The sequence below is a fragment of the Mastigoproctus giganteus genome, chromosome 6 (assembly GCF_048544385.1).
Source record: "Mastigoproctus giganteus isolate SK-2022 chromosome 6, ASM4854438v1, whole genome shotgun sequence".
NCBI classification, from domain to species: Eukaryota; Metazoa; Arthropoda; class Arachnida; order Uropygi; family Thelyphonidae; genus Mastigoproctus; species Mastigoproctus giganteus.
In genome coordinates this window covers 12,344,072-12,368,753 of record NC_143580.1, presented here as the reverse complement: position 1 = coordinate 12,368,753, position 24,682 = coordinate 12,344,072, and the positions used below count along the sequence as shown (strand labels likewise).

The window sequence follows — 24,682 nt, the reverse complement described above, 5'->3', positions numbered from 1 at the left end:
AATTTCCCTATTACCCTGAGAGAGAGAGAGAGAGAGAGAGAGAGAGAGAGAGAGAGAGAGAGAAGAGAAAGAGAGAGAGAGAGAAAGAGAGAGAGAAATCACCAAGAAAGGGAAGAACGATGATATCCAGCTCAGGACCCTGGGTGTGCCACGCCCATACTCACCAGATGTGAGCCCCTGGGTTCCAGAAAGATGATCCTGATCAAAGAGCACAATTCTGTGAGTGATACTGTCACTCAGTGAATCTGGAAATTATGTAGTAGTGGTAGCAGTAATAGTAGTGGCATGTGATGCAAGAAAGCAAGTGTACGAGCTTATGCAGAATCAGCCAAAAAATAAAATAAAATAAATTTCACACAACCATTCCCTCTAAATGTTTGTCCAGTTCCTCAAATTTATTTAACCTATCAACTTCCACAATGACAGATGGAAGTTTGTTCCAGCAATTAACCACCCGCTGGCTAAAGGCAAATTTCCGAACATCTATTCTACATCTGTCCTTCAACTTCAATTTATGCCCCCTTAGGTTTGTAATCTGAACAAGTGGAAGAATCCCATCAGAATTCAGCGTGCTCAACCCATTCAAGGCCTTATACACCTCAATCAGATCACCTTGCAGGTGCCTAGTCTCCAGCTGCTGCGATTTGCAGAACTTAAGCCTCTCCTGGTAAGAGGATCCCTTCATTCCCCTCACCAATCTTGCTGCCCTTCTCTGTACATGCTCAAGCAAATCTACACCCTTCCTAAAATGAGGCCTCCAGACTGGCACGCAGTACTCAAGGCATGGCCTGACCATTGCCTTATACAGAGGAACAATCACCTCCTTTTCCCTACTAACAAAATTCCTATATATCATTGACAAAACCCTATGACCTGTGTAGTACAACACAGTTGGTACATTTCTCTGGGGTTACTTCTACCCATATACAGTACTTTGCATTTGTCAAGGTTAAACTTCAGTTGTCACTTCTGCCCAAATTTTCTAGATCCTGTTGCAGTAGCACACTGCCATTAACAACCCTGCCAACCTTTCTATCATCTGCAAACTTCAAGCTTGAGGTGTAGGGTAGATGCCTTCAAAGAAATTAATATTAGGGGCCTGTCAAGCTCTCAGTTGCCCAACTCAATGCCAGAGCTCACTCCCGGGCATCAGGCAACACAGCGGCAACCTCCAAGGCAGAATGTGATGGTCCCACAGGAGTTAGTTATCGTCAGTGACTCTGAGTCCAAGGATGCTCTCATAATTATGTCTAAGGGTTTGCTTACTTCCTTTGCTGCCTCCTTTAATATAACTGGATAGATCCCATCCACCCCAGGTGCCTTTCTTATATTTAACTTCAACAATTTCTCCTCCACCTTCTGGCATTTTAAAACCTTAATAACTCCTCATGTGTGAATGTAGACGCACAATACTCATTCAGTTTGTTTGCTATCTGAGCAGGATCATCAACAGTCGAACCATCGTTATCAAGTGGACCAATCAGATTCATCCCCTTCCTTTTAGAGTCTATATAAGTAAAGAAATCAGGCCATCGTGCATAACATCACAATGATCATTAGAACCATCATAAATTGTGTTTAAAGGGGCCCCCAATGATGTTCACCTGTCATGGGATAAATGGACCTCAGATTTAATGATGTTAATGGGAATTTATCTAGAATTGTTAAGAAATTATACCATTTCTGAATTAATTATATTCCCATAATTACTGGATATGGTACACTAGTGTACTTTTCAGAGAAAGACAAACCACAACATTTTGCACTTTTTTTTTAATATAAGAAACCCCCCCCCCAAAAAAGGATACAGGTGACCCCCGCTTAACGCTGATAATTCGTTCCGGAAAGACAGAGTGCTAAGTGAATCTGCACTAAGCAAGCGCTGCATTCCCATAAGGTAACACATGTATTTGTGAGTTGCGGTCGGTGCCATAGGATTTTCCTAATCAATAATAAACGGTAGCGAAAAGATGCACAAATGTCGGTCAAAATATTTAATATTCAAATATTTGTACATATAAAATATTCTGCATTACATACGTATATAATTATGTGGTAACTACTTACGTATCAAAATTAAACTTAAAATTCCGATTAAAATCATGAATTTAATTGATCTAAATTGATTTAATTTAATTGATGAATTTAATCATGAAAAATGTGTCGATTTTGAGTTGAACTTTGGTCCTCTTCCAAATAAACTAAAAGGGGTATTAATTTTAAATCCCCCGCAGCGTTACCACCTAACAAAAAAGTCAATCGATCCTTCGTCGCTTTGAAAAATGGCATGTTTTTTTCTTCTTTCAATATGAAACCTATTTTATATATTCATTTCCATAAAAGTCCTGCTTCATCTATGTTAAAAACTTGTTGAGAAGTATAACACATAATACCCCTCTTCAATAATTTTGACAAGTTCTTTTTGGAAAATTTCGGCTCCTTGATCTGCACTTGAGGCTTCTCCATTGATTTTAAATCTATTCAACCAGCCCTTACAAGTTTTAAATGGTTCCACATTTTTTTTTTGAGTTTTCTTCAGATCATCATATTGGCTAATCTTTCTCTCTCTTTATAATATTTAACTTAACTGAATCCTGCATTGGATATTACCTTTAATAAAATTAGTTAAAGCCTTTCCATTTCAATCCTAATAGCCGTCCTAGCCCTAGTTGCTTGCAGTGGAACAGCTATCTTTCCCACTGCTAAAATTAATTCTTTATAATTGTTCTTACAGTTAAACTTACAAGTCCTAAATTATGTCACACATCTGCTTGTCATTGACCGGAATCGATTCGCTTCAAAACGTCTAATTTAATTTTCAAATTCAGTCTTTTTCTTACATTTATAGTCTTCGTACTGCGCCCAGACGTTGTTGCTTTTTCATTCTTATCAGCCATTAACTCTTCGAAAATGTAACTGTGTTGATTGCATTAATTACAATACAATGTTCGAGTAAACTGTCCATTACACACGATGTCTAATACTGTACTGAGTGATGACTAGACTTTGGATAAATGCATATAACGCAAATATTACAAGCAATATACTTGATATTTTTTTTAAAATGTTGATCTCGAAACTATGTAACAAGTCACTGCACTGCATTAAATTAGCGTGCGAGAAAATTTCACTGAGTGTGGGAAAATTTCTCAAGTCTGCGTGGGAAACGTTTTAATTCTGTTTTGCTATTCATTTTCAAGCTATCGACTCCATCAAACGAAACGATTCGTTAAATATGCCAAAAATGCAATTTGTAAAAGAGCGTTATAGTGATCTGTGACAGCGTTATAGTCAGATACGGGTTATAATATAAGAACAACTTTATAGCGAATCAGCGTAAAGCGAGGGCCTTCTGTATTACAACTTATAATACTGAGTGCTGTGCATGAGTTGAATGTTCAGAAGATACCCATCAACATTAGACATGAATTTCTGTAGACTAATTATCAGAAAATTACATGTAAAGGAAAGTTTTTCTAGAGAACAGAAGTTAAAGAGATAAATGAAGGGGAAAAAGTCAGTTCTGCAAAGTTCCAGAGATTTGCCAATTAAATACTATCAGATGTTTACATTTTAAAGTTAATATAAATTGATAAAGTACATGAAATTAAAATTTACACATGCTTCTTGTTTATATTTCATATAAATATTTATTTAAAACTATATATAGCATAAAAAAATAAATAACACAAGGTTGCAGAGACCACCTGTGCGCACATTTGTTCAGAAATAAATTTACAAAGAAAATATTAGGGGAAAAAGGAGTTAACATTTACAGTCTCCTTGTCTCCTTCTGAAGCTTAGAAAAAAAGCTGTCATGATTCTCTTTCATTTTAACTCAACAAACAAAAAGAACATTTCTAAATAGAGTAAAATGTAAATTATGCCACTTCCATTCATTTGTGCAGCTCTATCCATATTCTTCTAATTATCGGATATTTTCTCATTGCCACATCAAGGCCTTTAGTACCTTATCCCGATCAGATCTTCAAATAGTAATCCTTCTCTACAAATAACTCTTACTACTGGTTTTTGATTACTGTGATATTATCTGGTTCCCAAAACAGTAGTATCTTCTTTAAAGACTTGAGCAAATTCAAATCAAATTAAAATTATCATGCTTTTATTGGCAAAACTGAATCCCTTTGCACTGTTTCTGAATCATCCCTCTCTGCTACAGACAACAGCTCCATTGGTCACTTTTGGTTTACAATATCATATATTACACTACTGATTCTCTATCTCTTCTTGAAAAAGTACCTTTCACCATACCCCACCCAAATTCTTACCATTAAACTGATTTATCACTGCCTGAACCTCATGCACATTGTTCACTTGGCAATACTCTGTTCTATTACTTAATGTAATAAATAAACACCAAATTGATTAAACATTTAACTCTTCTATGTATAAAAATCTCTTTTTTTAATTAAGTCTGCAAAATTTTATATAAATCTCAATGCATTTCAGTAAATTCTCAATGACTTTTCTATTTTGCCACTCAAGTTTAGGGTTTACACACCCAGTGGGTCAGAAATATGCATTTAAATAAATGAACAATTCATTTTTCAAGTACAATAGAAACCCTTCCAGCTGATTGCAGGGTGGGGGAACAGTGGAATCATAAAAAATAAAATTATACACATGTACCTAAAGAATTTTATTTTCACTTAAAACATACATGTACATTCAAAATCAGCAATTTTCATCTCTTCAGATGATATGTGACTTCTGCAGCATACCCCCCCCCCCCTCACATTTTTAATAAACATAACAATGTTGACTGTAAATCAGGTTGGTGTTCAATATAAAGTTGTATCTAGAGTGTTTTGGCAGCCGTATGAAAAATTTTTGGCCCTGGATTAGATTCAATCTCTTCTTTAGACCCATCTGTTTCCATCATAGTGTATATGATTTCTGCATTATCCATAATTTCATTTTAGTATTAGCTATATGGTGTAAGGAAGTTAGAGGCTTTTGCTTGAAAGATTGTCACCAATTTGTTTGAAAATCTGATTTTCAAACAAATTGGTGACAATCTGTTGAATCCACTGTTGTGTCTTCTTGCTATTTATCTTCTGAACTTTCAAATTTGCCTGAATAATTAAATAAACTATGTTGTTCATTATCTTATATAGTTAAGGACTTACATTGGCATTGTAATGCAATGTTAAAAAATTTTAATACTTCTGTAAGACCTTGTCCTTTTTTTTTTTTAAAGTTCCTCATACTGAGATGTGAATAAATATTATCTAGAACGACAAGACTTCTTCACAGGAAGTGAGTTTCAAGAAATTTATTTTCAGGAGTACATTATTATTCATGGGGGAAAAAAAAAAAAAAAATTCTTCAACTAATGCAAAGTCCAATAATGCTGATTCCTGCAAATAGCAGTAGACTGGTAAAGACATGTATAGTATCTTATGCAGGGCAGCTCTCAAACACTAGTTTGATTCTGCCATGGTACACTGCAATGATACAAAAACTCTGCAAAAGGCCAGAAATGTGTGCAGTTCTATGTTTGTGCTGTGTATGTGTTGTTATGCTGTTTCTGGCCACACTGCTACTAGGAAGCAACAAGCATCAGGAAGTTGTATCCTGGTACCTGTCTCTGCTACGAGGAGGCAGGCCACAACTCAGTACAAACAACCTAGAGTATTATGTACCGAATGAACGATTTATATTTTTAAAAGCTCTAGGATTTGACTTACCAACAACAAAAGCAGAATGTGTGAGTTCCAGTTGCACTGTTACAAGCAGCTAACGCAATTGTCTATCCTTGATACCTGCCTTTGCTTTTAGTCATTGTTTTGTAGGTAATCTTAAAATTTGGATGTGTTTCATTCATACATGTTCTCCAACCGATTTTTCTCTATTAATACATATGATCTTAAATCTAAATATTTTTGAATGACAGGTTGATCAGAGGATAATCTCTCTGCACTAATACTCAACACACAAACATGTCATTTTTCTAACGTCAAAGCAATCTGTTACTTTCACAGTAAAAATTTCTGCATGATAAATCTTTTTATGTTAAGCCAAGGTCTTTTTATTGCCTTTATGGGTCTAATGATTGAATTCCCATATTGTCTTTCTTGCATAAACTATGGCCTAATGAATTGAACCTTATCTCTAATTTTGGTTTATTTAAAGAGGAGCAAGAACTTAAGTCTGTACGAAACACAGCAAGTTAGAAATCCTTTAATTTTTTCTTAACTTTTCACAGCCTTGTTGAAGGTATATCAACCTTGTCCACATCTAATTCAAGAGCAATTCTTTCTTTTTAGACTCTTCTTTTATAGTCTTTCCTGAGAAAGACTATAAAAGAAATCTGAAAGCTTAGTTTTAATATAAACAATAACTCTTTCTTTTCTCACCCATACTTCATAATACAGAAGCCTATGTATATGTAAATCGGCAGTAATCAAGTCACAAAGGAGGTAAAGGCAACCTAAGGTAGATTATGAGAAATTCTGGCAAAGAACAGCAGCAAAGACTTGCTATGCTTATATTAACAGTGGAAGGAAGAGGTTGAATCACACTAGGCTGCTTCATGTCAATGGTTCAACTGTTGATGATCCTACTCAGGTTGCTGACAAACAATAACAGATATTTTTCATCTCTATTCACACATGAGGAATTCTTTAGGGATGAGGACACTGTAAGTTCATCAAACTCTAATGGGAAGCTAAACAATTTTGTGATAACTGAAAGGAAAGTGGCAGAGAAATTGTTGAAGCTAAACTTAAAAAAAAGGTGCCTGGGGTGGATGGAATCTATCCAATTATATAAAGGGAGGTAGCAAACCCTGACCCATAATTATGAGAGCATCCTTGGATTCAGAGGAGGTCTCTATGGACTGGAGATGTGTGAATATATCCATAATTCACAAAAGAGAATCAAAAGGTACAGACAATAAGCTAACAGGTCAGTAATTACAGACCTGTTAGCTTATTGTCTGTTCCATGGAAAATAATGGAATCACTGGTTAAAGAAGTAATGCAGGACCATCTGGACAGGAATGCAATTATACTGCAGTCATAGCATGGATATGCTAATGAGCAGTTTTGCCTGACCAATCTGATTGGATACTATGATGCAGTCACCAAATAACTGGATGCAAAAAATAATTTTGATATCATATATCTGGATTTCAGGAAGGCTTTTGAACACAAGACTGCTGCACAAACTTGAGCAATGTGGCATTAAGGGAAAGTCACTGCTATGGATAAAGGAATGGTTGAGTGGAAGAAGAGTTGTTATCAATGGGCACTGCTCTTTGTGGACTAATGTTATTAGTGTTTTCCCCCATGGTTAAGTGTTGGACCCATTGTTGTTTGCAATATTTATTAATGATATTGATGAAGGTATAGCAATCATAATGTCTAAGTTTGAAGATGATAAAAAGGTTCGAAGGGTGGTTAATGACAGTAATCGGTGTGAGCTACTGTAACAAGACCTAGAAAAATTAGATTGATCAGCTGAGAAAAGGCAGTTGTAATTTAACATTGACAAATGCAAGTACTGCATATTGGTAATAGTAGTAATCCTAGATTAACATACCAACTATGTGGTGCTACTCTCACAGTAGTGGTAAATGAAGAGGACCTGTGGTAATTGTGCTGTGCAATATGTTCTCTGATATGAGTAGTGCAGACAAGCAGCCAGGACAGCTCATGGGGTTTTGTCAACGACATACAGGAATTTGCTAGCAGGGATAAGGAGGTCATTATCCCATTTTATAAGGCAATAATCAGGCCACATCTTGAGTACTCATACAAGTCTGGGGGGGGGGCATTTTTTATTGTTCTTAATGAAAAAAAAAAAAAAAAAAGAAGCCTCCTCAACAATTCATGCTGAGAGAAATGGACCATAATCTGCCACGCTGGTTCAGTGCGGGTTGGCAGATCGACCGTATTTAGCAGTCAGGGGCTTGAACCCCGGTCTACTCAAAGAGCGTGTGCTACTGCACTCCTGCTCCTGACCACTCAGCTACGGAGATCTGTTGTAAATATAAAAAAAAAAAAAAAAAAAAAAAAAAGGAAGCCTCCTCAACAATTCATGCTGAGAGAAATGGACCATAATCTGCCACGCTGGTCCAGTGCGGGTTGGCAGATCAACCGTATTTAGCAGTCAGGGGCTTGAACCCCGGTCTACTCAAAGAGCGTGTGCTACTGCACTCCTGCTCTTGACCACTCAGCTACGGAGATCTGTTGTAAATATAAAAATGTTGCAATTTGGCCTTTGATTTACGAAACTGTTTTCTTACGCTGTAAATTTACATGTTGTAATTTAACATTGACAGATGTAGGATAGACGTGCGGAAATTTGCCTTTAGCCAGCGGGTGGTTGGTTGGTGGAACAGACTTCCATCCCTTGTGGTGGAGGTTGATAGCCTAAATAAGTTTAAGGCTCAGCTGGACAGGTATTTTGAACGAACAGAGGGGTGAAGTGGAAGTGGGTTTTTTTTTTTTTTTTTTTGGCTGATGCTGCATAAGCTTGCTTTCTTGCATCAAATGCCTCTACTAATGCTAATGCTAATTTCACAAACACGTGCTATCGAGATGCCTTTTTCTAATTTCTCAATTAGCTCTAATTTCTGAGCCACATTTAAGTTCACATGCTTTCTTTTGACTCCTCTATCACTTGATGCAATTTTAAATTGTAAGGATTGCAAAATTATTTAATAAATAAAGTCACAATTCAGAAACCACAGAAACACTGATACAACCCTTTGAAAATGAGGGGGAATGACTCATAAGGAATTGTATTCTATTACATTAAAAAAAATTAAAAATTCTTTTTAATGGATTAAAAACTAGTAAATGATCTAATTATCCATAATGAAAATGAAATATTCTAAACAAAGCCATTTATATATTCATTTTTACTAAAAGTTGTTATTTATTAAAAGTTAATTCATTGAAATAGTAAGTACAATGAAAATCAATTAAAAAAAAAAAAAAAAAAAACACACCTCTTAGTAAGCTACCAGTAACAGTGAATTTCATTTTTCAGAATTATTGAAATTGGTTACACTGACCTCTACAAATTGGACACTTTCTTCTAATCCAAAGGTGCCTGCTTTAGACAGGTTTCACTGTATATTCATTCTTGCATCCATTATATTGTTAAAGTAAAGTAATGTTATTCAAAGACAGACACTACCTTTAAATAATATCGGATACACTATTCTAGCTTATTTCTTGGCACTGATTTTACTAAGATTAAACGTCTCAATCAGATTTCCTCACAGGTCATCTCCAGATCCAGCAATTTGCAGAACTGAAGTCTCCCCCCCACCCTATAATAATAATATTAGGTTTTGTTCCCCATACTAATCTCATTCCTGTTTTCTGCACCTTTTCCAACAGATCCACATCCTTCCTAAAATGAGGCCTCCAGACCTGTATTCAGTGCTCAAGATATGGCCTAATCACTGCCTTATACAATGAGTTATCACCTTATCCCTGCTGACAAAATTTCTGTATGTAGTAGTAGTAGTAGTGGCATGTGATGCAAGAAAGTAAATGTATGAGCTTATGCAGCATCAGCCAAAAAAAAAAAAAAAACACGCCATTTCCTCCAAATGCCTATCCAGTTCCTCCTTAAATTTATTGAACTTATCAACTTCCACAACGACAGATGGAAGTTTGTTCCAGCAATTAACCACCCGCTGGCTAAAGGCAAATTTCCGCACATCCAATCTACATCTGTCTTTTCTTAATTTGAATTTATGCTCACTTAGGTTCGTAATCTGAACAAGCAGAAGGATCCCATCAGAATTCAACGTGCTGAACCCATTCAAGGCCTTATACACCTCAATCAGATCACCACGCAGGTGCCTAGTCTCCAGCCACTGCAATTTGCAGAACTTAAGCCTCTCTTGGTAAGAGGATCCCTTCATTCCCCTCACAAATCTTGTTGTTCTTCTCTGTACACGCTCAAGCATATCGACATCTTTCCTAAAATGAGGCCTCCAGACCTGTAAGCAGTACTCAAGGCGTAGCCTGACCATTGCCTTATACAGAGGGACAATCACCTCCTTTTCCCTGCTAGCAAAATTCCTATATATCATTGACAAAACCCCATGACCTGCCCTGGCAGCCTGTCTGCATTGCTCAGAAAATTTCATATCTGCCTGCACAATTACTCCCAGGTCTTTTTCATTTTCTACCATCTTAAGTGTAGTACCACACAGTTGGTACGTTTCTCTGGGGTTACTTCTACCCATATGCAGTACTTTGCATTTGTCAAGGTTAAACTTCAGTTGCCACTTCTTAGCCCATCTGCCCAAATTATCTAGATCCTGTTGCAGTAGCACACTGCCATTACTGTCATTAACAACCCTGCCAACCTTTGTATCATCTGCAAACTTCGCCACTAAGCCTGATATACCTTCATCAATATCATTGATGAATATACAAAACAACAGTGGACCCAACACCGAACCCTGTGGGACTCCACTAATAACATTAGTCCAAGAAGAGCAGCACCCATTGATTACTACCCTCTGTCTTCTCCCACTTAACCATCCTTTTATCCATTGTAGCAACTTACCCTTAATACCATTCTGCTCCAATTTGTACAATAGTCTTCCATGCGCAACAGTGTCAAAAGCTTTCCTGAAATCCAAATATATGATATCAAAATTATTTTTTGCATCCAGTTCCTTTGTAACCACATCATAATATCCTATCAAATTTGTCAGACAACACTTTCCCTTAACAAACCCATGCTGTGTCTGAATTATTGCTGCAGTCTTGTCTAGATGATCCTGCAATGCATCTTTAACTAGCGACTCCATTATTTTACCCGGAACAGAAGTTAAACTAACTGGTCTGTAATTACCAGTGTCATCCTTCGATCCCCCTTTGTGAATTGGGGATACATTTGCACATCTCCAGTCCGTGGGAACCTCCCCTGAGTCCAAGGATGCTCTCATAATTATGGCTAACGGTTTGCTTAGTTGCTTTGCCGCCTCCTTTAATATAACTGGATAGATCCCATCCACCCCAGGTGCTTTTCTTACGTTTAACTTCAACAATTTCTCTTCCACTTTGCTCTCAGTTATTACAAAATCATTAAGTATCCTGCTACAATTTGATAACCTTCTGCCATTTTCAAACCTTAATAATTCCTCACGTGTGAATGTAGATGCAAAATACTCATTCAGTTTGTTTGCTATCTGAGCAGGATCATCAACAGTCGAACCATCGATGTCAAGTGGACCAATCAGATTCATCCCCTTCCTTTTAGAGTTTATATAAGTAAAGAAATCCTTGCTGTTTTTCTTAGCATCTTTTGCCAAGGATTTCTCGTAATCTGCCTTCGCCTGCCTAACCTCCTTTGTAACTTGGTTACAGATCAACTTGTAGCTATCATAGGCTTCTGTGTCAAGTGTTAATTTGTATGCATCACATGCATTTTTCTTCTCTGTTACGAGTCTCAGTAGTTCATTTGACAACCATTTAGGCCTAAACCTTGAACAATATTTCTTAATAGGTATGAAACTTTTAGTAGCATCCACGATTAATTTCTTGAATGCTTCCCACTTAGAATTCACTGTTGGTAACATCATCAGTTGATTCCACTGTACAGAATTTAAAAACTGTCGGAGACCACTGTACTTGCCTTTACGGAAGCAAAAATCCTTTCCTTTACCCCTGATGGTAATTAAATCTTTAAGTAAATCCCACGTCAGTACACTGTGATCACTGCCACCTAGTGGTTCTTTTATCTGCAAATTCCTAATACATGAATGATCACTGCTGATAACCAGATCAAGAGTATTACTTTCTCTGGTTGCCTCTCGAACATGCTGCTGCAGAAAACAATCATACAATAAATCCACAAATGTCTGACTAGTGTGTGAGTGCCCAACCCACAAGTTCCAGTCAATATCTGGAAAGTTGAAATCCCCCATTATAAGACATTCTGATTTACTAGCCCACTATTTCTCTGTACAATTGTTCATTGTACTCATTTGAGTCATTAGGCCTATAACACACTCCTACTCTTATTTTTGCTTTCGCAGTGCTTATGTCACACCAAACTGTCAGACAAAACTGTCCTAGCTGTCCATCTGCACTGCTCAGAGGACACCACATCATACTGTAAAGTCTCTGAAGAATGAAAAATCATCTTTCATCACGCTGAGTGTGATGCCACCCAACTGGTATGTTCTTTTGGAATATTTACTACTACTCATATGCAGTACATTTATCAGTGCTAAACCTCAATTGCTACTTCTCAGCCATTTTCTGCTTAATTTCTCTAGTATTATACCCTAATTCCCATCATTATCTATCTTGCCATCCTTTGTATCTTCAGCAAATTTAGATATTAAATTTAATATCCCTTCAGTAAATATTGAAAACAACAATGGGCCCAGCACTCAACTCTGGAGTACTCCACTAATAACCTTTGTCCAAGAAGAGCAGTGCCAATTAATAACCACTGTCTTCTCCCACTCATCCATCCTCTTATCCATAGCACTAATCCCACCCTAATGCCACACTCCTCCTATTTGTACAGGAGTCTTATGCAGAACAACCTCAAAAGATTTAGTGAAATCTGAGTATATGTTGTCAAAATTATTATTATTTTTTTTTTTTTTGCATCCAGTTTCTGTTATTGCATCACAGTAACTCATTAGATTGGTCAGACAGGATCTTCCCTTAACAAATCCAAGCTATGATTTCTGTATAATTACATTCCTATCAAGATGATTCTGAAATAATATTTCTTTAACCAGTGATGCCATTAATTTTACTCTAACAGTAGTCAAGCTTATACGAACAGTCAGTCCTCGTATAACATGTTTACACTACATGAATTCGATCATACACGATTTATAAATAGGGGAATGATATTGTATATAACACGAACCGAATTCGCTTATGCACGATTCGCCTTTGTGTTTACAAGAAATGACAGTTGAACATGGAATCACCCCAACTGAATGCAACATGATAGGAATGAAGAGAAGATTCTGAAAATGTATTTGTTTTTCATATCAGTGAAGGGGAAACACATTTCACCATAAGAACGTAAAAACCCATACAATTCCAGCTATCATATTATTGCAAATGCAATTAGATCGAGTTTACTACCAGATTATAACAAATTCCACTAGCAGAAATGCAAATGGAAATTTTTGTTTTATGGTAGTAACCCCCAGAAATGTGCTTTAGTAAAATGTGATCTAGTGAGGTGTTAATAGTGTGTCTCTGCCTTCACGATGTTGTTTATTCAGTTGCTACACTTGCACAGGCCGACCAGGCTAGCCAGGTGGGTAAAGTGCCTGCCCAGCAACCCAAAGGTCGCAGGTTTGAATCCCACCTAAGGCTTGGATCAGAGTAAAATTAAAAAACTGGGAGGTGCATTACAGCCACAGAAGCCGATGCACCAACTAAAAAAAAAAAACCACTTGTGCAGCTTTGTGTATCAAGTGTGCCTCCTCATTTTGTAATTGTGCTTTATTCCCTAAAAATGAGTAAAATTCTTAAAAGGTATGAAGAGGAAGCGTCCTGGTGAAGATACTACAGATTCAGAGAGAAAAAGAAAAGCAATATCAATAGACAGAGGCAGACTGGGTCAAAAATTCTTACCTGGGAAAATTTGTAGCGGCCTCATACTAGCGTTTATGGCCAAAATCACACCGGCCTCCGGCCCACCAGGGTTTCTCCAGTAAGGCTTATGGCCAGTCCGCCTCTGTCGATAGAGAAAAAAATATGAAATTGTCAAATGCTTTGAGCGAAATGAACGAACATGTGAAATTGCACGTGCTACAAGCCTAAATGAGGCAATGCCAAGAAACAGAAATAATGCAGAGAAAATGAAAACAACTTTCATAGCAGGAACAATTTTTTTGGCTGATGTTATATAAGCTTGCTACCTTGCATCAAGTGTCTCTGCTAATGCTAAAAATCCATTAGATCAAGACACAAAGAATTGGAAGAGATGGAACGTTTGTCATCTGTTTGGATAGAAAATCAAACAAAGAACAAGTTTGCTTACGATAGAAGCAAAAGCATTAGCAATATTTTATTACATAATAGTCTTAATAAAATACTTACATATTTTATTATGATTATTTATTGTTTGGTAATGATTCGGTCAAATGGGTGGTCGACACCTAACCCTATTTTCCCCATAGGGCCTGTTTATATTGTACGATGGTTTCTAGGAACACAACTATCGTGCTATACGAGGACTGACTGTATGTAATTACTCACTTCACCTTTGGTCCATCTTTGTGAATAGAAGAGAACTTTCCAATCTCTAGGGATCTCCTCTTAACCCACAGATAAACAAAAATTCTTTGCTACTTTTCTCTGTATTCTTAGCCAAAGAATTCTCATATTTGCCTTAGCATATTATTATTATTAGTGGCATATGACGCAAGCTTATAAAGCATCAGCAAAAAAAAAAAAAAAACCCCACCCACATCACTTGCCCACCTTCTCCAATAATTTTAGTTCTTTGAATTTATAGAAAAACTGCCCACCTGCACAACACTGTTGGAAGTTTGTTGGAACAAACTTCCATCTGGAAGTTTGTTCCAACAGTAACTGCTTAGTGTCTTGAATGCAGACAATCATCTTAGACTAGTTTATACTTATAAGCTTAAATATCCCTTGATAATTTATACTCATCTTGCATTTTTCTACCCTGTCACTAGTCTACTCAGCCAGAAATGGGACTATTATGCAATCAGAGGGAAATCAACCACCAACCCGGTTTCAACTACCAATGCTATATTGCAGCATTTCATCAAAAGCAAGCTTACATTTACTTACCAGGTCATTCAGGCTAGCTTCAATGGCATACGCTTCCATCTCTTCACTACATGCATAGAGCATACTACAATTTTCATGGTTTTACAGTTCTTGGCAATGATGAAGACAATCATAACCCCTTAGGGAACCCTTAAGGTGTTCGGTCTGGCCATATTCTCAGCAGCAATCATTCCATTTGTAACAAGCCATACATCTTACACTGACAACTTAAACTAACTACCATAAAGCTCCAATGACAAAGAATAATGTATCATCAGTACTGAACCACAAGCTCCAAGGTCTTGATAACTATCATTGTTCATGGCTCCATTTAAAGAGCAATCCTACAAAATCAACTCAAATTACATTCTCTTTGAAGCAACAGCATACCATCTTAAATTAAATGTACAACATATAATTATCAAGTTATATATATGCACATTAAATACAATACTGGTGATACACTTGCATCTTCTCTCACATCCTTTCAATTATTATTAAAAGAATAACAGTTAAGTAGATGCAAACTATAATTTTGGCATCATATATTTAGATTTCAGTAAAGCTTTTGACACTGTTAATAAACAAAAGCAGCTGTAAAAACTGGAGCAAATTACTGCTGTGAATAAAGGGCTGGTTCAGTGGCAGAAGATTGGGGATTATAAATAGGCAATGCCCTCCTTGGAGAAAAGCTATTAGAGGAGTCATTCAGGGTCCAGTGTTAGGTCCCTTACTGTTCACAATATTTATTAATGATACTGATAAAGGCATATCAAGATTATTGTCTATCAAATGATATAAAGGTTAGAAAGGTGGTTAATGACAGGAATTAAAGGCATACTACTAATGCAGAAAGACCCAAAAAAATTGTGCAGATGGACTGAGAGTGGCAATTGAGGTATTTAACAATGCTAAATACAAAGTACTGCATATGGGCAGCAGTAATCCCAGAATAGCAGTTAGGTGGTACCACATTCAAGTTAGTGGAGAATGAAAGACTTAATTGTTTTTTTTTTTTTTTTTTTTTTTTTAATGAAAACCCCAAACACGAAAGGTATCAAAAACATATAGTACTTAGTACCGTGCATGGGTTGAAGGAGAAGTATGGGGGGGGTATGCCAGAAACTTCGCTCTAGAAACTAAACATGGGTTTCACCACTTCAAGCCTCCAATAAGCAAAGTGGTGGTATTGCACCGGTTGATGAGTCATCTATCACCTAAAGTAGTCTGACATGAAGTCCTTTGAGCAGTAGAGAGGCTGTTAAGACAGCTCATGGGGTTTTGTCATTAATATACAGGAATTTTTCCAGGAGAGACAAAAAGGTAATTTCACTGCATAAGGAAATAGGCCACATCTTGAATACTGCATGATGTCTCTCTCTTGAGGGAGACAATGCCTCATTTTAAAGAAGTGGGTTGCTTGGAATAGGTGCAGAGAAGAGGGGGTACTCCTAATACAAGAGAATTTGGTTGTACAAACTGCAGAATGGAAGCTAAGTATTTCAAGAGAGAGAATGGAGAACCGATTACGTGTTTGAGGTTTAAATGTATTGAATAAACCTAAATGATTGTATTCTAACTCTTCTTCAGACAACACAGACCAAGGAATATAAACTTAATTGAGAAAAAAAAAAAGTGGCTATAGGACAGATGTATGAAAATTTGCTTTCAGACAAATGTAGTTGATTGTGGGAACAAACAAACCATTTCTGCAACACTGTCCTGTGTTGCAGAAATGGCAATTTGAATAAATTTAAGGAAGAATTGAGTGTGGGATGCACACAAGGCAGGTAGTTTTTTTTTGCTGATAATGTATTAACTTGCTTCCTTGCCACTAATAATAATAATACTCAATCTAAGCAAGGAGTCTCTCCTGCCCAAACACAACAAACAGAGCTAGAAAGATCAGCAAAGAAGATACTCCAGGGCAGACAATACAATTACCTCAATCAAGACCACATAGATAAAACTGCTTTCAAAACAAGGAACCACCTGCTTGGGAAAGAAGACTTCAGCAGGAGATAGAAGAATTAAGTCTCAAAATAGGCCAACTGACCCAGTACCAATGGGGTAATAGGAGCAAGAAATTGATTGGAAAAATTAGAGCACATCCTCAAGGGAAACAATGTTCACAGCAAATAAGAGACAAAAAAACCCAGGAAATAGAATACTTAGACACACTGAAGCAGAACCTCCTTACACTCAGCAGGAGACTATACAAAGACAGTTCCCAGAGAAAACAAACTGAATCTTCAACGAAAACCAAAAGAGTCTTCTACAGGAGTGCTGGACAAGACAGGAAAGACAAAGAGTTCTGGGGCAACATAAGCAGTGAAGTAAGACATAACAGCTGAGCCCCCTTGATAGAACTAGAACCAAGGATGTACAAGTACAAAAGATAAGAGAATGGGATATTGGGGGGGGGATTACAACAGTTGATTGGGATGTCCCATAACTGGCAAACCCCAGGAATAGATAATGTTCACAACTAATGGTACAAGAAGCTCACTTGCACACACACAAGCACCTAGCAGAGCAGTTCATCTGAATAATAAATCACCCAGAGAACAAAATACAAGAAACCCAGAGAAATACAGGCCAATCACCTGTCTCCCAATGATGTACAAGATCTTGACCAGCTGCATAACCAAGATGTCAGACCATCTGGAGAACCAGAACACCATGACCAAACAGCAGAAAGAATGAAATCAGATAAGCAAAATATGAAAGGAGAAATTAACCACCAATACTACAATTTGAATATGTGCCTCATAGCTGGCTAATAGAGATGCTGAAGATCTACAAAGTTAACCCGATAATGACAAACTTCCTAGAAGCAACCATGGCAAAATGGAGTACCACCAACAAGGTCGAGAACATCAAAACCAGACCGATCCCCACCAAGAGAGGAATCTTTCGGGGAGATTTCCTGAGCCCACTGTAATTCTGTCTAGCAATCAACCTGCTATTCACCACGCTCGACAACAGCAAGTACAGATATAACTTCAAAGAAGGAAAAACCTGTACAACTCCCACCTGATGTATATGGCTGACATCAAGCTCTATGCGGCAACCAAGAAGCAACTACTCCCGATCACCGAAGGATTCAGCAATGATATCTGGATGGAATACAGTTTAGACAAATGCAAGACCCACGGAATGCATCAGACAAAACTGGTTGGCCAAAACTACCAGCTACAGACAGGTAAAGAGATTGAAGCCATGAATGACAGGAAGAGACCAACAAATACCCAGGGATGATGTAGGCTCAGCAATTAGAGCACAAGAAGATCAAAGCAAGGCCTGCCTAACTGAAAAATACCACCAGAGACTCAGAAACCTGCTCAAAGCAAAACTAAATGAATGGAACAATAAAGTCCTAGTGCTAACATACTTCTTCAGGATCATAGATCAGAATAACACCTAGCTGGAGGATACCATGAGAAAGACAAGGACAATGATGACCAGAGAGCCCACCAACACCACTTGAAGTCAGTCCTGGAGAGACTTACCATAGCTTGGAAGTAAAGAGCCTGATAGATTTCCCCACTGAGTAACAGAAGACAGCAATAGCTAACCTGAAGGATTACTTCCTGAAAAACACAGCAGCACTCTACCAAGCCATAAGGAAGATAGACAAGTGGCACTCAACTAATCAAGGAGTCCCCTCCCACACAGATGGAACAAACGAAAGATGGGCAAAAACACTGTAGAAGATACTACAATGACCTCCATCATGAAGTTTTCTGAGCAATGCAGACGGTCTGCAAGAATAGCTCATGGTGTCTTGTCAATGATATACAGGAATTTTGATAGCAAGAATAAGGTGATTATCCCTTTGTATAAGGCAATTGTCAGGCCACACCTTCAGTAGTGTACACAGGTCTGGAGGCCCCATTTTTGGAAGGATACAGAACTTCTGGAGCAAGTACAGAGAAGGGCAACAAGATTGGTGAATGGAACAAAGGGTTGCACTTATGAAGAAAGGCTTAAGCTCTGGAAATTGCAGCATCTGGAAACTAGGCACCTGCGAGGTGATCTGATTGAGGTGTATAAGACCTTGAATGGTTTGAGAAAACTTAATGCTGATGGGATTCTTCCTCTTGCCCAGATTAATTGCCTGAGGAGACAAATTCAAACTGAGGAAAGACAGTTGTAGAATAGATGTGCAGAAATTTGCCTTTAGCCAGCAGTTGGTTGATTGCTCGAACAAACTTCCACCTGTCGTTCTGGAGATTGACACCTTGAATAAGTTCAAGGCAGAACTAGACAAACATTGAGTGAATGGATGGATGAAATGGGAAAGGGGTTTTTTTTTTTTTTTTTTTTTTGGCTGTTGCAGCATCTGGAATTAAAATGAGGCATGTGATGCTTTCCTGCATCACATGCCTCTACTAATGCTAAAAGACCATAAAGATAAAATGGCTTCCAATGCAAGGCTCACAAGTGGGATGCTCTTCCCCGAGACTGGAGAATTCATGCTCACCATTCAAGACCAGATAATCAACACCAGGAACTATAGAAAACACTGCCAAGGAGCCTGGAGTATTAGATAACACAGTTAACGATGCCACCTGGCCTCAGAAATGATCCAACCCTTCACTGTAGGATGCAAGGCGATTACTAAGATGGAGCAAACTCATAGAAAGGAACAAGTAGCCAGGATAATACATCAGAAGCTAGTGAGGAAGTATCGTTTGATCAAGGAGTGTGTATCATATTACAAGTACAAATCCCATTTCGTAATAGAGACCCCAACCCAGAAGTTGTACAGGGACTGCACCATAACAACGGATAAGACAATTCAACAAAACAGACTGGACACAGCTTTTGCTCACAATAAGGAAAAAGGCTACTTAAACCCACAAAGAAAAGATCAGGAAGTACACAGATCTAAGACAAAAGATCAAAGAGATGTGGCATATGGATCAAGTAATGACCATCCCAATCATCATGTCAACCACTGTTATGGTGCCAAATATACTACATAAGAGCCTAGCAGCAATATGTCTCCCAGACAACACTTACAAGAAACTGCAGAAAGTTGTAATTCTCAACACCTGTAGGATAATCAGAGTTCCTCAAACAATTGTAACACCAGACATAAGAACCACCCTGTACACTTGGTACCAGTATCTGTCAGAGTGGAACCCCCATAAGGGAGAAATAATATTAGCAACAACATAAGTCACGACCTTTGAATTAGTTTAGCACTTAATATTAGTGTCATATGACAAAGAGCAAAATGTTAAGATGATAACTCAGATGTTTGCTACTTAATTTTTTCTGCATGATTGAAGAATATAAAAATAGAAAAACTTGTGTTGAATGGTATAAAGGATATGCTTGAAAGGTTAAAATTATTTCCAACAGGAAGATTACTATACAGGTTATTTCATTACATATAGGCCATATAGGATCAATTTGCGACCTGAAAATCAATGAAGAAAATTTATATAATAAACAGATGTCCAATTCTGAATGCTTAAAGAGCTATTGGCTATTTGAATTTTAAAAATGGCTACAAAATTTAATGGTAAAAAAATAATAAAAAAGAATAAGCACAGGCATACCTAGTAAAATGTTTATTCATACTAGCATGTTTGCTTATTCTTAATTTTCATTAGTTTTTAACATTCAAAACTCCATAGTCATTTTTTAAAATTCAAACTGCCACTCAGAACCAGAATCACAATCATTAACCATTCAGAATCAGACACATTTATATGAACTTTTATTTCAGGTTCTGAATCAATCCTGGAGTACAACCCAAGTTAGGAAACACTGCATATTTATTAAAACAAAATAATAAACAATCCATATACAATTTAGACATTTTAAATTACTGCATCAGGAGTAATTTTATATAAAATGATGGCAGAGAAAAACAAATGGGAACTTCAAGCCCTTTCAGGAAACACTTTGTGTATGAGAAAATAAAATTAATAAGGTGCACAATATTAAAGTCAATTAAGAATCAACAAATTCAGAATATACTCACAGCTTCTTTTACCAGTCTTGCAATAACAGCATTTGGCAAATTGAGGTCTTCAATTTGTTCAGACATGTCTTCTGTCTATAAAAGATATGTGATCTCATAAGATAACATTTATGTTATTTTGCATGTCTAGTCTTGTATCTTATGTAATTTAATACTTCAGTAACCCATTTTTAATTTTATAATGTCTATATTAATGTAACTAGCATCCTTAATGTGAATAAGTGTTCAAGGTTTAGGCCTGTATGGATGTCAGATGACCTAATGAGACATGTGACAGAGAATTGCTTGTTATTTAGGAGCATTAGCAACTAAGGCCATATTGCTCCGGGATATGCGGTGGTCATTCCCTGACCTTTCCGCATCCTCCGTATTTGGTGGTGACGGGCTCGAACGCCGGTCTAATCAAGAAGCGTGTGCTACGCACTGCTGCTCCTTCCCACCTGGCTACGGAGGCGCCGTGTGTGTGACAGAGAAGAAAAATGCATAGGATACATATAAATTAAAGTGTGACGTGGAAGCCTATGATAGATATAAGCTGGTCTGTAACCAAGTCACAAAGGAGGTTAGGCAGGCAAAGGCAGATTATGAGAAATCATTGGCAAAAGATGCAAAGAAAAACAGAAAAGAGTTCTTTACCTATGCAAACTGTAGAAGGAAAGGGATGAATCAGATTGGTCCACTTGATATCGATGGTTCAACTGTTGATGATCCTGCTCAGGTAGCTAAATGAATATTTTGCATCTACATTCACACAAGAGGAGTTATTCAGGGAAGGGAATTCCAGAGGTGTATTAAACTCTGGCAGTGAGCTAGATAATCTTGTAATAACTGAGAGTAAAGTGGAGGAGAAATTGTTGAAGATAAACACAAGAAAGGCAGCAAAGGAAGTAAGCAAACCCTTGGCCATAATTATGAGAGCTTCCTTGGACTCAGGGGAGGTACCCATGGACTGGAGATGTGAAAATGTAATCCCAATTCACAAAGGAGGATCAAAGGGCGACAAGTAATTATAGACTTGTTAGTTTAACTTCTGTTCCAGGGAAATTAATGGAGGCACTGGTTAAAGAACTGCAACAGGATTATCTAGACAAGACTTCAGTTATAGCTCAGACAGCATGGTTTTGTTAAGGGGAAGTCTTGTCTGACCAATTTGATTGAATACTATGATGTGGTCATAAAGGAACTGGATGCAGGGAATAACTTTGATATTACTATAAGCCATATGGCACAAGGAAGTCTGAGGCTGATGCTGTACCAGCCAAACAAATTTTCTGAATTACCCAGACAGACAGACAGACAGAGAGAGAGAGAGAATCACCACGAAAACGAATAATGACAATCATATTTGGATCTTAGAAAGGCTTTTGATACTATTGCACATGGAAGACCGCTGCACAAATTGGAGCAGTGCAGCATTAGAGGCAAATTGCTGCTATGGATAAAGGGATGGTTGAGTGGGAGAAGACAGAGTGGTAATCAATGGACACTGCTTTTCGTGGACTAATGTTATTAGTGGAGTCCCTCAGGGTTCAGTGTTGGGTCCATTGTTGTTTTCTGTATTTATAAATGATATTGATGATGGTATATCAGGCTTAATGTCCAAGTTTGCAAACAATACAAAGGTTGGCAGGGTTGTTAATGACACTAATGACAGCACGCTGCTGCAAAAGGATCTAGAAAAGTTGGGCAGATGGGCTGAGAGGTGGCAAATGAAGTTTAACATTGACAAATGTAAAGTACTACATATGGGAAGCAGTAACCCCAGAGTAACATATCAACTGTGTGGTACTACACTGAAAGTGATAGAGAATGAGAAGGACCTGGAGGTAATTGTGCAGGCAGATATGAAGTTTTCTGAGCACTGCAGACAGTCTGCAAGAGTAGCTCATGGTGTCTTGTCAATGATATACAGGAATTTTTCTAGTAGGGATAAGGAGGTGATTATCCCCTTGTATAAGGCAATGGTCAGGCCACACCTTGAGGTCCAGACCTGTATACGCCTTGTATACAGGTCTGGAGGCCTAATTTTAAGAAGGATGTAGAGCTGTTGGAATGAGTACAGAGAAAGGCAACAAGATTAGTGAATGGAACGAAGGGTTTATCTGGAGATTAGGCACCTGTGAGATGATAAATAAATAAATAAATTTTCTGTTTATACTGCGGCACGACAACTAAGTCAGTAGAGTTTACAATAAATCGTCAATACAAATATTTATCGTATTTAGCAGTCACGGGTTTGAACCCCGGTCCACTCAAGGAACGCGTGCTATGCACTCTCGCTCCTGACCACTGGGCTACGTCAGGCTCTGTATAAATGTATAAAGCCTTGAATGGTTTGAGCATGCTCAATGCTGATGGGATTCTTCCTCTTGCTCAGAATAATCTGAGAGGGCATAAATTCAAATTGAGGAAGGACAGTTGTAGAATAGATGTGCGGAAGTTTGTCTTTAGCCAGCAGGTAGTTGTTTGATGGAACAGACTTCCATCTTTTGTTGTGGAAGTTGAGAGCCTAAATAAATTTAAGGCTGAGCTTGACAAGTATTTGGAATGAACGAAGGGGTGAAATGGAAGAGAGTTGGTTTTTTTTTTTTTTTTTTTTTGGTAGATGCTGCATAAGCTTGCTTTCTTGCATCGTATGCCTCTACTAATGCTAAAAAGTGTTCCACTTTTTCTTCAGCAAAAAAAAAAAAAAAAAATAGAATATTGTTGTTGAAATCTTGCATATAGAGATTATGTTTAAAAAGGTATTTTAAAATGATACAGCACCACTGAATATTCACAGTCATGATGATTCTCCATGTTCGAGGTGCATCATTAACTTCTTATGTTATCTTAGCTAAAGTTTAATAATGTTTCTGTCAGTAATTTCATAGCAATTACTACACAGTTTTATTTAAAACCACTCCACGATGATTGTCTGTCTTAAAGAATAATCTGGGCCCTGAATTGCCATGATCCATGACTTACCTACCAAGGAAAATTAAGGTATTCTCTGTCTACTAATAAAACAGGTTAAAATAAATGCACATTACAATTTGCAAATTGAACAATCAGTGAAATACACCATTCTTTGTAATAGTAAATTGCAATTAGTATTAGTTGAGCCATATGATGCAAGAAAGCAAGCTTATACAGGATCAGCCAAAAAAAAATATTCTTCCCATTTCACCCATCCGATCACTCCAAATGTTTGTCTAGTTCAGACTTTATTCAAGGCCTTATTATTCAAGGCCTTATACACCTCAACCAGATCACCTCGCAGGTGCCTAGTCTCCAGATGCTGCAACTTGCAGAACTTAAGCCTTTCTTTGTAAGTGCACCCTTTTGTTCACCAACCTTATTGCCCTCTCTGTACTCGTTCTAGCAACTCTACATAATTCCTAAAATGAGGCCTCCAGACCTGTACACAGTACTCAATGCATGGCCTGACCATTGCCTTATATAAAAGGATAATCGCCTCCTTTTCTCTGCTAGCAAAATTCCTATATATTATTGACAAAACTCCATGACCTGCTCTGGCAGCACACCTGCACTGCTCAGAGAACTTCATATCTGACTGCACAATTACCCCAGTTCTTTTTCATTCTCCACCTCCCTGAGTGTAGTACCACACAGTTGGTACATTTCTCTTGGGTTACTGCTAACCCATATACAGTACTTTGCATTTGTCAATTTTAAACTTCAGTTGCCATTTCTCAGCCCATCTGTCTAACTTTTCTAGATCCTGTTGAAGTAACATACTGTCATTAACAACCCTGCGAACCTTTGCTTCATCTGCAGACTTGGACATTAAGCCTGATATACCATCTTCAATATCATTAATACACAAAACAACAATAGGCCCAGCACCGAACCCTGGGGATTCCACTAATAACATTAGTCCACGAAGAGAAGT

At 37.6% G+C, this 24,682-nt stretch overlaps 1 protein-coding gene across 3 annotated transcripts in view; it reads right to left on the bottom strand.

The window, feature by feature from the left end:
* LOC150083919 (DNA polymerase epsilon subunit 3-like) overlaps window positions 1-24,682 on the bottom strand; it is a 77,879-nt gene that overhangs the window by 38,186 nt on the left and 15,011 nt on the right. For all 3 annotated transcript variants that reach the window (XM_090374960.1, XM_090374962.1, XM_090374961.1), the window contains exon 2: window positions 20,788-20,862. In XM_090374960.1, coding sequence (XP_090231086.1) covers window positions 20,788-20,853 — 66 coding nt within the window. In that variant the 5' untranslated portion in view covers window positions 20,854-20,862. The remainder of the gene's footprint in view (window positions 1-20,787; window positions 20,863-24,682) is intronic.